General features: G+C 41.9%; 1 protein-coding gene across 16 annotated transcripts in view; it reads left to right on the top strand.

Annotated features, from left to right (window-relative positions):
- Grip1 (glutamate receptor interacting protein 1) overlaps nt 1-13499 on the top strand; it is a 657804-nt gene that overhangs the window by 533128 nt on the left and 111177 nt on the right. For all 16 annotated transcript variants that reach the window (XM_087559245.1, XM_087559246.1, XM_087559244.1 and 13 more), the window contains one exon: nt 11952-12099. In XM_087559245.1, the coding sequence (XP_087415371.1) occupies nt 11952-12099 (148 nt within the window). The remainder of the gene's footprint in view (nt 1-11951; nt 12100-13499) is intronic.

Below are 13499 nucleotides of genomic sequence, written 5' to 3' on the forward strand. Positions count from 1 at the left end.
TGCATTTCTCTCTTACTTTTAAACCTTTTACATGAGGTGCAACAGCACAGAGAATGCGTAAATCTCGAGTTTCCACCCGATACCTTCTCAGAAACTGAGCGCATCTAAGCAATCACACCCAGATTTGGAATATGATCAGCGTCAAAAGTTACACTTCTATGTACTCCATTCAGCTCAATGGCAGCCATGAGTCTGGCTTCAGACAGAATATGCTAACTTCGTTTCATTTTTTTAAAAAATAAACCTAAGAATGGCTTCTTACATTCAATATTGTTTGTGTGAGATTCATGGTCATGATGCTGGAAAATCATAGTCATGGTTTTGATAATTTGTTCTCTTTGTTGTATACTATTTCACAAAGCAAATATGTCCACAATTCATTTATTTTAATGCTTAGTTATTTCTCCCTTTTTTTTGCTTTTATATTTTATATTCCTATGGGAATCCATAAATAAGATTGCCATAGGGCGGGGCTGTGTTTTCCTTCCACAGATAATGACAATGGGCTTCTGGCCACCTTAGGCTCATATTGAATGCTTGGTCCCCAGTTGATGGACCTATTTGGGAAGAATTAGGAGGTGTGGCCTTGTTGTAAAAGGAGTGCTACTGGAGGTGGGCTTTGAATTTTGAAAAGACTTGCTGTCTTAGTCAGGGTTTCTATTCCTGCACAAACATCATGACCAAGAAGCAAGTTGGGGAGGAAAGAGTTTATTCAACTTACATTTCCACATTGCTGTTCATCAACAAAGGAAGTCAGGACAGGAACTCAAGCAGGTCAGGGAGCAGGAGCTGTTGCAGAGGCCATGGAGGGATGTTACTTACTAGCTTGCTTCCCCTGGCTTGCTCAGCTTGCTTTCCTATAGAACCCAGAACCACCAGCCCAGGGATGGCACCACCCACAATGGGCTGGGCCCTCCCCCTTGATCACTAACTGAGAAAATGCCTGACAGCTGGGTCTCATGGAGGCATTTCCTCAAGGGAGGCTCCTTGAGACACACAAAACCAGCCCGTACACTTGCTATTTCCAGTCTCTCTTTTCCTCTCCCCTCTTCTCTCTCTTCCTCCCTCCTCCTACTGTTAGGCCTTTGTTCCACCATCCCAGACTCTAACTCTATGAAACCGTAAGCACAAATTAAATACTTTCTTTTATAAGTTGCCTTGGCCATGGTGTCTTATTGCAGTGATATAAAAGTAGTGCAGACAGCCTCCAAAGAGGGTTGTATGCATTCTGGTTGCTATACTTGGTCACAGGAGCCATTTGGTTTACTATGTAGTAATGACCTAAATCTGCTGCCTGGGCATGAGCCAAGAGAAGAGCACAAGTAAGTCAGGCAGATCCTAGAGCCTTTTTGGGCAGCCAGTATAGTCAAATGAGCAAGCTCCAGGGTCAATGAGAGAGTGTCTCAAAACATGGTGGAGAGTGAGAGAAGGTGCCTGACAGTGACCCATGGCTGACATGTGTACACATAAGCAAGCACTCCCTCCATGCACACGCAGAGAGATTAGCAACCTAAGAATATTTTATTGGAGGTTCACCATGCTGAAAATGGTTGGAATTATTACAGGTATTATTTTCATAGCATATCATTAATAAAAATACTTTTAGTCAATAGGTACACTGAGGGTCTTTCTACCTGGAGGATTATGAGGCAAGCAAAGCTAACTTGGCATGTATAGACTTCCCGCTCCGTCTGGAAAATTGTAATCGGGACTTGCATTCATTGAAATGCAGAGCTCAGAAGCAGAAAAACTGATTAACCAAGAAGAAAAGAAAAAAAAAAAGAAAGTGTTTCCCATACAAACAGTCCTCAGCGTAGCTCATGTAATTACATAGCCCATAAATCAGGGCAGCATGCAAAGGTTTCAATCCTGGTGCAAATATCTTAATGACTGAGATGTCTTTAACCATGAATAATTTATGTCTATATGATCCATTTTTTTCCAACTGTGTTTCGCTAACAGCAAAATAAACCGATCATCTGTCTGTGCCTGGTTCTTGACTATTTCTTCCTGAGTTTTCCTCTGTTTCTTTTTCTCCTATTGACGCAATCCATTTTTCCTCCTGCACTTTTTAAAATAATAGTACCTCATACTTCCACCCTGTCCACTTGTCCCCACTTCTTCCCTGCATCTTGTTAGCTATCTTGGCATGCAGCCAGCACTCTGGAGCCCCTACTTTTCAGACAATCCCGTGAGAATGGAATCGGGTGCCATCGAGGGAAATAGGCTTAGCACACGAGCTAGACTAAGCATCTTGATGGTATTGTGGGAAAACATTTATTATGGAAAGCAATCACCACAAAAAGCTAATGATCAATTAAGCCTTAACACTTGTAAATCCCCGTCTGTGATGCAGAAAGCAACTTCCACAAGTGTAATTCTGAAAAGTGGCACTTGCTAAAATAGTTCTGTTGTTTTCCTAGAGCCTGTTAAAATAAAATCAACTGAGAAACATTGAGACTAGAATCCAGCTCATCTGTTGAGCTCAGCCTAACCTGACAAGTACTCCTTGGTCAGGTGTCACTGTTATCCTCTTGACACGTGCCATGGTTAATTGGTAAGAATTGCAGATGGGCCGGTTTGGGTCAATGCCTTTCTCAGACCTCCAGTACATTCTTATCTCTTCAGTCCTTTCGGGACCTTTGTGTGAATCCGCCGTGAGATGCTAGTCTCTGTTAAGAGCTCATGATCTTGCAGGTGGCATATTTACTCAACTTTTTCCAGGTGCTTTAGTATTTGTTCCATCTAGAAGAAAGTGGAGCTCTTTTTCCTTCCAGGTATGGTGCATTACCTCTCCAGCTATTGCGTCAAATCCAGTAGTTCATGGTCTTATACTGTGAGGCACTGCTTGTGCCTCATAATTCTTTGTGTACACTTTGAAGTCCCTCCTTCTCATTAGTGCCGTCCATTCTTGGGTACCCACTGCTGCAAAAAATAGCCATCAAAGAGTTTCAGGTGTGGATTACCATGATGCCCAACCCAAATTCTGTCTCACCAGGACCATTGGCCCTGTGCCGAAAATAAGTCATAGATATTCACTCTTTAGCTCATTTCATTGATAAATAAGTGAGCACCTATCATGTATGAGCTTGCCTTGTAGACACTGTAGAGTTGCTTGTAAGAATAGAAAATAGGAATTCCCGAATTACTAATAGGAATTGAAAAAAGGGAATTCCAGACTTTATGGAGTCATTAGTTAGCAGCAAACCTAGGAAACAATTGTTGAACATAATATTAAAAGCATTGCAAAACAAAGACAAGTGGTTCCATTAAAGAGTGTCATAGGTGGGGTTTGCAGGTTCAGGCAAGACTCCCTGTAGATGCTGCATTCGAGCAGAGCAGGGAAACAGAATGGGGAAAGACAGACCAGTTGAGAGTCCAGATATCCTAGGTACTGAGAAGAACATATATTATGAAGTAGACGGCACATGATAGTTCTGAGAAAGTGAAAGAGCAGACAGGTCCTGGGAGACAGAGAACAAGAGGAGAATGGTGGGAAAATAAAACTGAAGCGACAAGCAACATCCGGACCTCACAGGTTCTCAGGTGTGGTAAGATTTCTTTTTTCCCCTGCAGAAAGGTTTTAGGTATGGGGCTAAAGAAAGAGTTCATCTTTGAAATATTACTTTGAATTGGGAACGTGAAAATCATGAGAGGATTCTGAGATGGCAGCAACTTGAACTAAAAAGGTGTCTTAGTTAGGGTTTTACTGCCGAGAGCAGACACCATGCATAAGGCAACTCTTATAAGGACAACATTACATTGGGACTGGCTTACAGGTTCAGAGGTTCAGTCCATTATCATCAAGGTGGAACATGGCAGCGTCCAGGCAGACATGGTACAGGAGGAGCTGAGGGTTCTACATCTTCATCTGAAGACTACTAGGAGAAGACTGACTTCCAGGCAGCTAGGACAGGGGTCTTAAATTCCATGCCCAAAGTGACACACCTACTCTAACAAGGCCACACCTCCTAATGGTGCCACGCCCTGAGCCAAGCATACACAAACCATCACAAAAAAGTACTTGTAGGGTTGGGGATTTAGCTCAGCGGTAGAGCGCTTGCCTAGCAAGCGCAAGGCCTTGGGTTCGCTCCCCAGCTCCGGAAAAAAAGAAAAAGAAAAATACCATGTCCTTGAAAAAAAAAAAACCAAAAAGAACAAAAAGTACTTGTAGATATAGGAAGAAAAGATGAAGTTGAGCGTCATTTCAAAAGTAGACTCAAGGTGAATTAGTGGTGACAACAGAGAAGATGGTGTTGGGAAGTGACTCCTAGGCTCAGGTTTGTAAGATTTAGAACAATGTAAGCTATCATGGGGAAAAACAAGTCAGCAGAAGTGACAGAGTGGATGTACTCCCCAGTCAGGCTTGCTTATGACCTATTGAGGGATTGTTGTGCATGGCAGTAGAACACGGTGGAGATGCATGTTAGGAAAATTGAAAAGGAAAGTTAGTAGTGACCACGGAGCATGGAATTATGGGCCACCACTGGGATAGGAGAATGAGTTCTTGCTCCTCAAACTGTTGTCACCCATTCACAGCCATCTTTCCATGAGATCTAGATCGTCCTCTCCTCCCATTCTTTCCCTGCACGAGTACTAATTTCATCCAGATATGATCTCTTAGGAAGTTGCAGCTCTAATCTGAAAACCATTTGATATGAAAACTTTATGATATGTGATGCACGTCCGAAGGTTGGACACCATCCCTCAGACCGTTCGTTAATGTTTTTTAAGTCCAAGGAATTTTTGGTCCTGAGGTATCTATCTCCTTCCATCGCCATGAATGTCAGTTGTCTGGAATCCCATTTCTGTTCAGCAGTTTGCCCCCTCTCATCAGTAGCGCGCTCAGATGTTGGTTCTAGCTTTTGTGTTTTGAGAAGTTAGTTCCCAGCCTTCCTTGACATTTATCTGACTGACCAGTGGCCTCCGACTTAGGTGTCATCACGATTGCTCTGTAAACTTGTTGCTTTGATAGAATGCCCATAGAATTAGGACTGAAGAAGACGGGATCCTTGCAGTCAGTAGCTGCAGCTGTGTGGTGAGTACAGCAAGGAGCACATGCTCAGCCTCCGGCTCTGGACCACAATGCCTCTTCCCTCCACTGTAACTTTCCCTTTCTTGGCTCAGAGATTGGAATCATTCTGCTTCAAAAGAAACTCATTGCTTCTACATTGATGTCCCCCAAGGGGAAATACCACATAGATCTGTACCTCCTTAATACCAGTACTCCTTAAAGGGAGACCTTTATTCTAGTTTCCGGTCCCTAGATATGCCAGAGTAAGGGGGTCTTGTTCCCCTCTAAATTAATGGTGGCAAAGGATCTAGAATCATCTGCCTCAGCTTGGTGATAGCCCTATTCCTATCATTTCTTTCTACAAAATTACCTAATATTGAGTCTTTACCATAATTAAAATGTTAGATCCAAACAAGGATATGCATGTCAATATTTTGATGCATTTGTAGTATAGGAAATAAAACACAGTGGTTATAAAGAATGTTTATCTCCTGATAGACTCTTTTAAAACTGATCCTTAGTTATGACAGAGGTGGTATATAAGAGTTTCCATTATCCAAAATACCTGGAGCAAGACAAAGAATGCGTTCAATCTGAATTTTCTCTGACTTTCAATCATTTGCATGTATGTAGTAAAGTTGTAGAGAGATCAGACAAGTATAAGCATGAAACTCACTTATGATTCATATATACATCACCCACACAGTTTAAAGTAATTTTCTGCAATATTTTAAATAAATTTGTTCATAAACCATTTCATGTTGTGAAATTTTCCACTGTAGCACCAAGCAGAAAATAATTAAGAGATCAAGTAATAAATAACACCAAAGCCTCATTGCTTTCATTTTTAGAGCAAACTAAATTTATAATCAGGTACAGCAAGGCCATGAGGAAGAACATAAGAGATCACCCTCCCACAGACCCATTTCTTCTCCAACCATATTCAGAGTTAAGGAACTGGTTTGATAAATAATAATTGATCACTCTAATACTCTATGAAGATGTTATGATTTTTTAAAGCCTAGATTATAGCTCAAGGTGATGTCAGAAGGCCGGTGAAATTAGTCCAAGGTAGCAGCCACCATAAAGTGTGCTTCAGGAGCAAAGTAACAGTCGCATCCAGGTAAATAATGCCTCAGCACCAAAAAGATATCTTGGTAGAGTAGGGCCATGGCTCCTCCCAGCTGTCATTCACGAGAATGGATGCTGAAACGGCAGGACCAGAGTCAGGCCCTGAAGAACAGGAATCGTCAGTACTAAGTTGTCTCAGGATGCTGAGTCACTTAGGAGAGATGTGCATACAAGAAGCCTTATGTACTATCCAGGGTTCTCTAAAGGCTCAGAACCAAAGCATGAATACATAGCTTACATGAAATGATTGGATAGTCCAACCATGACTGTGTTCACACAGTAGGCAGTAGGCGAGGCGAAAACAGGGTAGCTGAAGTCACCAGTGAGGTGTGAGCAACCAAGCGAAAAGCAAGGCTTTCCCTTCAGGCTTTCGTCTGGGCTGCTACCAGAAGTACTGTCCTCCCTTGGCACGGCTTCCCACTTCCAAATAATAAGACCAATGAAATCGCTCCTGGATATACCCAACAGCGAATCCTTAGGGGATTCTCCATCAGTCACGCTGACAACAGCCCACCCCTTATCAACTTGATAATCAGTCCTATTTCCTTATCTTAATGCTTAATTTTCAAGTGAAAGTAACAACCTCATCGTTCCACCTCATCTGCTGCCTTAGTTGGTTGCTGTTGCTGTCATAAAAACACTGTGACCAAGTGCAGCATGGACAGGGAAAGGGTTTCTTTCAGCTTGTAGGTAGGTCAGAGTCTGTCATGGAGGGAAGTCAGGGCAGGAGCTCAAAGCAGCCACCCGGAAGCAGTGGCCATGAACGAGTGTTTCTCCCCGTGGCTTGTTCAGCCTGCTTTCTTATGCCACATAGGACTTCCTGTCCATGGATGGCACTGTCACCAGTTGAACTAGATCCTGCCACATCAGCCATCAATCAAGTAAATGCCCTATAGACCTTGCCTGCAGGCAATCTGATAGAGCTCTCCCTTACCACTCTAGTTTGTATCAAAATTTAAAACAAAACAAACAAACAAACAAACAAAAAACCAGCCCTAACCATGACACACGGTAAAACTACTGATGTACAAACATAAACACACTACTTCCCTTCCCCCAGAACTGGTGGCACAGTCCCCTGAGGAATGCTTATTCTTTTAGTGTCCCATAACTTAAATATGATAATATAAATCTGCAACCACTAACTCCTAATATTGTCTCAATAAATGTTACATTATAGAGTAATGACATAGAGGAATGGAGGAAGGCGTGTGTGTGTGTGTGTGTGTGTGTGTGTGTGTGTGTGTTTGTCTCTGTGTGTGTGTGTGTGTTTGTCTCTGTGTGTGTCTGTGTGTGTGTGTTTGTCTCTGTGTGTGTCTGTGTGTGTGTCTGTGTGTCTGTCTGTGTGTGTGTGTGTCTGTGTGTGTCTGTCTGTGTGTGTATCTGTGTCTGTGTCTGTGTCTGTGTGTCTCTGTGTGTGTGTGTATGTGTGTGTATGTGTCTCTGTATGTGTGTGTGTGTCTGTGTGTGTGTCTCTGTGTGTGTGTCTGTCTATGTGTCTTTATGTGTGTATGTATGTGTGTGTTTGTCTCTGTGTGTGTCTGTGTTTGTGTGTCTGTGTCTGTGTCTATGTGTCTGTGTGTATGTGTCTGTGTATGTGTTTCTGTATGTGTGTGTCTGTGTCTGTGTCTGTGTGTGTGTGTGTCTGTGTCTGTGTGTGTGTCTCTGTGTGTGTGTGTGTATATGTATGTGTCTGTGTGTCTGTGTGTATGTGTCTGTGTATGTGTTTCTGTATGTGTGTGTCTGTGTCTGTGTGTGTGTGTCTATGTCTGTGTGTGTGTCTCTGTGTGTGTGTGTATATGTATGTGTCTGTGTCTGTGTGTCTGTGTGTATGTGTCTGTGTATGTGTTTCTGTATGTGTGTGTCTGTGTCTGTGTCTGTGTCTGTGTGTGTGTCTGTGTGTGTGTCTCTGTGTGTGTATGTGTCTGTGTCTGTGTGTGTGTATGTGTCTTTGTATGTGTCTCTCTGTGTGTGTTTGTCTCTGTGTGTGTCTGTGTCTGTGTGTGTCTCTCTGTGTGTGTATGTGTGTCTGTGTATGTGTCTGTGTCTGTATTTGTCTGTGTGTGTGTCTGTGTGTGTCTGTGTGTGTCTGTGTATGTGTCTGTATATGTATGTGTTTGTCTCTGTGTGTGTCTGTGTATGTGTGTCTGTGTACGTGTCTCTGTGTCTGTGTGTGTCTGTGTGTATGTGTCTGTGTCTCTGTATGTGTGTGTGTGTCTGTATGTGTGTCTCTGTGTGTGTGTCTGTGTGTGTGTGTGTGTGTATGTGTGTGTGTACAAACAATAGAACTTAAATTCTTGTGGCAACTGCAGTCTTCATCTCTGCAACTTGTCATGTGACCTTAGATGACATTTTAACTACCTTTCTCCACTGCCCGTTCTGTATTTCCCCCACATTCGTTAAGGACCTCAGCAACCTGGCAGGATCATTTATCCCCTCATGCTGTCTGAATTGGGTTGTTGTAGGTTCCCACTGACCTCAATCACAGGACATAGTTAACACTGAGAAATGCACTAAAGGATCTTCCACACTCCAGACATATTCTTCCTTACCTCCACTGTACAGAAAAACAGTTCAGTTTCCTCTGGTAGTCTGGATCTATCACCTGTTCTAACACTATAAATTCTTTCTTAGCAGTTTTGACCTCTAGGGTATCCAGAGCCCCCATGTAACCATGGTTTAAGCCTTAAACAACTCACTTCTTCCCCCAGATCTAAAATTTCCAGGGCAACAGAGCATAATGTTGCAGGAACAGAAAACAATTTTCTTCTATTGGGTCACTAGATACCATTCCAATTACCTCCCCAGGACGTAAGAGAAACAGTGCCGTGTTTTAGACACTGAGTCAAAGTTTATGCATCCTTCTGGAAAACTCTGCCCCAGCAATTCAGGCCACTGCCAATGTATTGGTGCTATATTCATATCTTTAAAGGGCCATCCCAACATTCGATCAAGCTTCAGTATGGTGAGAAACAAGTTAAGACCAGTGAGTTCCATAAGTGTGAGCTCATCACTGCTCTTCATTGGCAATGAAGTGTTTAGAAGCATTGCTGTGTGAGGTACAGTGACAGTGGACAAGGCATTTTTATAAGTTCATATATTAGTCAACTGTCCTATTAATGCGAAGTGACACTATAACTAAGGAAACTCCTATAAAAGAAAGCATTTAAATTAGGGTTTGCTTATATTTTTAGAAAGTTAGTCCAATACCATCATGAGGAGGAGTGTGGCAGCAGGCAGTCACTGGAACAATAGTTGAGACCTTAATCCTCATTCCTACAAAAAGGCCACACTATCTAATCCTTCTAATCCTTTCAAACAGCTACACTACCTAGTTGACAAAGCATTAAAATATATTATCTTAGGGGGGCTGGAGAGATGGCTCAGAGGTTAAGAGCACTGAATGCTCTTCCATAGGACTTGAGTTCAATTCCCAGCAACCACATGGTGGCTCACAACCATCTATAGTGGGACTGATGCCCTCTTCTGGTGTGTCTGAAGATAGCTACAGTGTATGCATATACATTAAATAATAAATCTTTGAAAAAAATATATATTATCTTAGGAAGTGGGTATTCTTATTCTAACTACCACTGTCCATGAATGATAGTTTGACAGAAGCATTTTGTTCAAAAAAGATAAATATATAACCAGAATTATTTTCTAACCCAGAAGGACAACTCATTGTCCTTTCCACGATAAAAGTAGTCCAGTTAAATCAAACTCCCAACTACATGGCTAGTCATTCTGGCCATTTCATGAGGTCAGTGTTGCTCTCTGATGCTGAGATCAACAGTCTTAGTATCTATATTTGGCACTCAGCATCAGATACAGCAGGTCAGCCTTGGTTGAAAATCCATGCTGTTGAGACTATGTGTAACATCAGTCTTTACCAGTGAAGTCACTTTGTTCATGGATGTATTGGGCAGCTACACGGATGGTTAAAGAAAGAAATTGCCCACCATCCACTCTGGGTGGCACCATTCGGCTGGCTGGGATACTAGACTGTGCACTGAGAAAGAGAGCTTAACAGTAGCAGTATGCTCCTCTGCTGATTGTGAATGTAATGTGACTAAGCTGAGTCAAACTGGTGCTTTGACTTTAAACCATGAGCTTAAGTAAACCCTCTATCCCTTAAATTGATTTTGTCAGGGTGTTTTGCCACATCAACATGAAAGGAAACTGAGGTGCATCAAGACTGGGATCTGACATAGGCCTTCGCCTGATTTAAAAGATACCTATTTCATCTCACACTGAAGTCAGCTGCCACACAGAAACTTTCCAGTCAGTGTGTAGTCCCTGGACTTCAGTCACAGCAATACAGATTTTCCACTTCACAGTCTCTGAGCCATGCCTTGATGACGAAGGTGTGGTGACGGAGAGTAGCAAACTGATTAGTAAAATGTCAAACACAGAGCCCCAGCAAGCCCGACAAAGCCATCCACCAATATGCAGTTTGGCCAATATAATGAGATGCTCCTGAATGCTTGAGGCCAGAAAATATCAACAATAAGAGCACTTAAGGAAAGTGTCAATGTATAGGAAAGTTGTTGGGCATTGGAAGCCTTAGTAACTTGTATAAGATACCATGATCCAAATATTGTAAAACTTATCATTAAATTTTCCAATCTATTCCTGGGGCTCTTTCCAATGTTATTATCAGCCTCTTCCATGCTTTAAAGGATGTCAAAGACTTTAGGGACGGCGGGACAGTGGCAATCTCATTGTATATCCCTGGATGACCTGGAACTCACTCTGTAGACCAAGCTGTCCTTAAACTCAGAGATTTACCTGCCTCTGCCTCCTGAGTGCTGGAATTAAAGGATGGTGCCAAAGAAGATATTTTACTTTTTATTAATTTAACAGCCTCTAACCACATACATCCAGTCCTAATCACTATGCTGGGCCCTGAAAACATGGTGGTTGACAAGACATAGCTTCTGCCTTCCCAATTGGCTTACAGTCAGGCAATGAGCAAAGACATGTGATCACCACGCACTGGGAGGTGTGTGCTATAGCAAAAGGAATAATACGGCTGCAGGAGCACATATGAAAAGGACCAGACCAGACCAGGAATTGGACAGAGCTCCTACAATCAGGTCTTGATGTTTATATCAGTTTTTGCAAAGATGAGTAGAAGTTGAAATAGTATTTTAAGCCCCAAATAAACCAAATACAGTCAGTCACTCCTGAGAGGGAGACAACCCTAATTCAGGTCTTACATGTTTATATATTACATCCAGTATGCCTACTATTTGGTGAGTCAGAGATGTCATCTACCTTTATTCTCTGTCTTAGCTAGCATCTATCTATCACCTCTATATATCATCTATCATCTCTCTATAATCTATCATCTATCTACCTATCATACCTATCTACCATTTATCTATCATCATCTATCATCCCTATCTCTCCTGTTTTCCATCCATCCTTTCTCCATCTACCCCACCCATCAATTTAATCTTCCATTTATCCATCTGCCCCCTACCCCCATGAATCAATACACATAATTATAATACATACATAGTAAATTCTGGTTATGTATTAAATTAATTGATTTTAAAGAAAAAAAATCTAAGATATTCCAGGCATTGTTCCAAGCAGTGAAGAGAGCAAAGTGAGATATTATCTTAATTAGCATGAAGACTAAAATCTAATTCCAGAAATGCAAATACTATGGCGGCTGAATGAAGAAGGTACCCTCTGGCAGTGGGAATATAACAGAAAACTAGCATCAGAGTAAACAGTCTTTATCGTTTGGTTTGTTTAGTGGTTTATCCTTTTTCTGAAATGTATCCTTCAACAGATTCTGTAGCAACAGCATCCGGGCCACTACTAGTTGAAGTTGCCAAAACTCCCGGTGCAAGCCTTGGGGTTGCACTAACTACCTCCGTGTGCTGTAACAAACAAGTCATCGTCATAGACAAAATCAAATCTGCAAGCATTGCGGACAGGTGAGTGTCACAGCAAGTGTCTGCTTATCAGCGCTGTGTGTGTGCTTAAAAAAGTGTCATACATACACTTTCACACTTTCATCTAATATGAATACTTATATAGTATGTACACTTGCTTTTACACACATACGCAGAGATCGAGAGAGAGAGACAGAGAGAGACAGAGAGAGACAGAGACAGAGACAGAGACAGAGAGAGAGAGAGTCTTGTTGACAGTTACTACGAATTTCACATAAGAAAACAATTTACTGTTTGAAACTTAAGATTGTAACTACCCGATCAGTCACCCCGTGATGAAATGTCACTCCAGACATTTGGTGTGGCCATTACCAGTAGAAAAAAACGAACAAATGCATTTACTTACTGTGTCCCTCAGAAAAAGAAGTTCCTGTCCTTGACTAGGGGCAAATGAACTGAGCTTTATTAAATTCTATTCAGAGAGCTCATGTTTTTTTTTTTTTCTGCATCGTTAACAATTAAATCCTGTCATCAGAAAATATTACTCCTTTTTTGGAAAAGGGGATAATACAATATCCTTAAAATAATGTGATTTTTAAAGACAAGCCTGATATTATCATAGTTTGTTAATCTTAATGGTTTTATACAACCTTCTGCCAGGAGTCTCTTAAACATTGTTACGGTGTCACAATAAAAATGGAATTTATTTCCCTGATTCATATTTTACATTGTTAAGGTAAATGTGAGTGAGGCAAAAGACTGCTTTTCCACAGAATGGTTTACAGTTCCCAGTAAGGAAACCTCTACTTCCCATTCCCAAAGTGTCCTGTATAAACCAGCATGGAATACTCTTTCCAGACAGAAGGGGCATTTTGAAATGTTTTTGCCTTGATAAGTAGATTCTCACCATGAGAGTTCTCATACAGACCTCCTGTTCCACTCCATATGTTTCCAGTCTCCTCCTTCCCCTCTCATCCTTCCCTTCCTTCCCCCCTCCTCCTCCCTCTGCCCTGACTGCCTCTCTCCTGTGGCCCAGTGACCCACAGCAACCTAAACACTGGATGTCTACAGTTCAGTAGTTTGCCTCCCTCCCTGTGGTTATTCACAATGGTGGCCACTGATGCAGAGGCATTCTCCAGCTCAGTGGTATAGGGTGCTTTAGCTGTCTGCTTCTGTTTTGTTTTGTTTTGTTTTGTTTTGTTTTGTTTTCCATTCTGCAGTGGGCAACCAGTTTAAGGAGCTGCCCATCTACTGACTGCTTTCCTCAATTCACCCAATAGCCAGCAGATGGCTTGAGTTAAGCAAGGTGTAGCAGCCAGACCCCTGTCCCTAACTCTTCCCCTACTCCCCATGTCTGAATACTCTTGACTCCTGCATAATTCATATTTTGTGTTAATGAATATTTGACTCCAGACTAACAAAACTGAGCCCAATAATAAAGA

This window comes from Rattus norvegicus, chromosome 7 (genome assembly GCF_021556685.1).
Source record: "Rattus norvegicus strain SHRSP/BbbUtx chromosome 7, alternate assembly SHRSP_T2T, whole genome shotgun sequence".
NCBI lineage: Eukaryota > Metazoa > Chordata > Mammalia > Rodentia > Muridae > Rattus > Rattus norvegicus.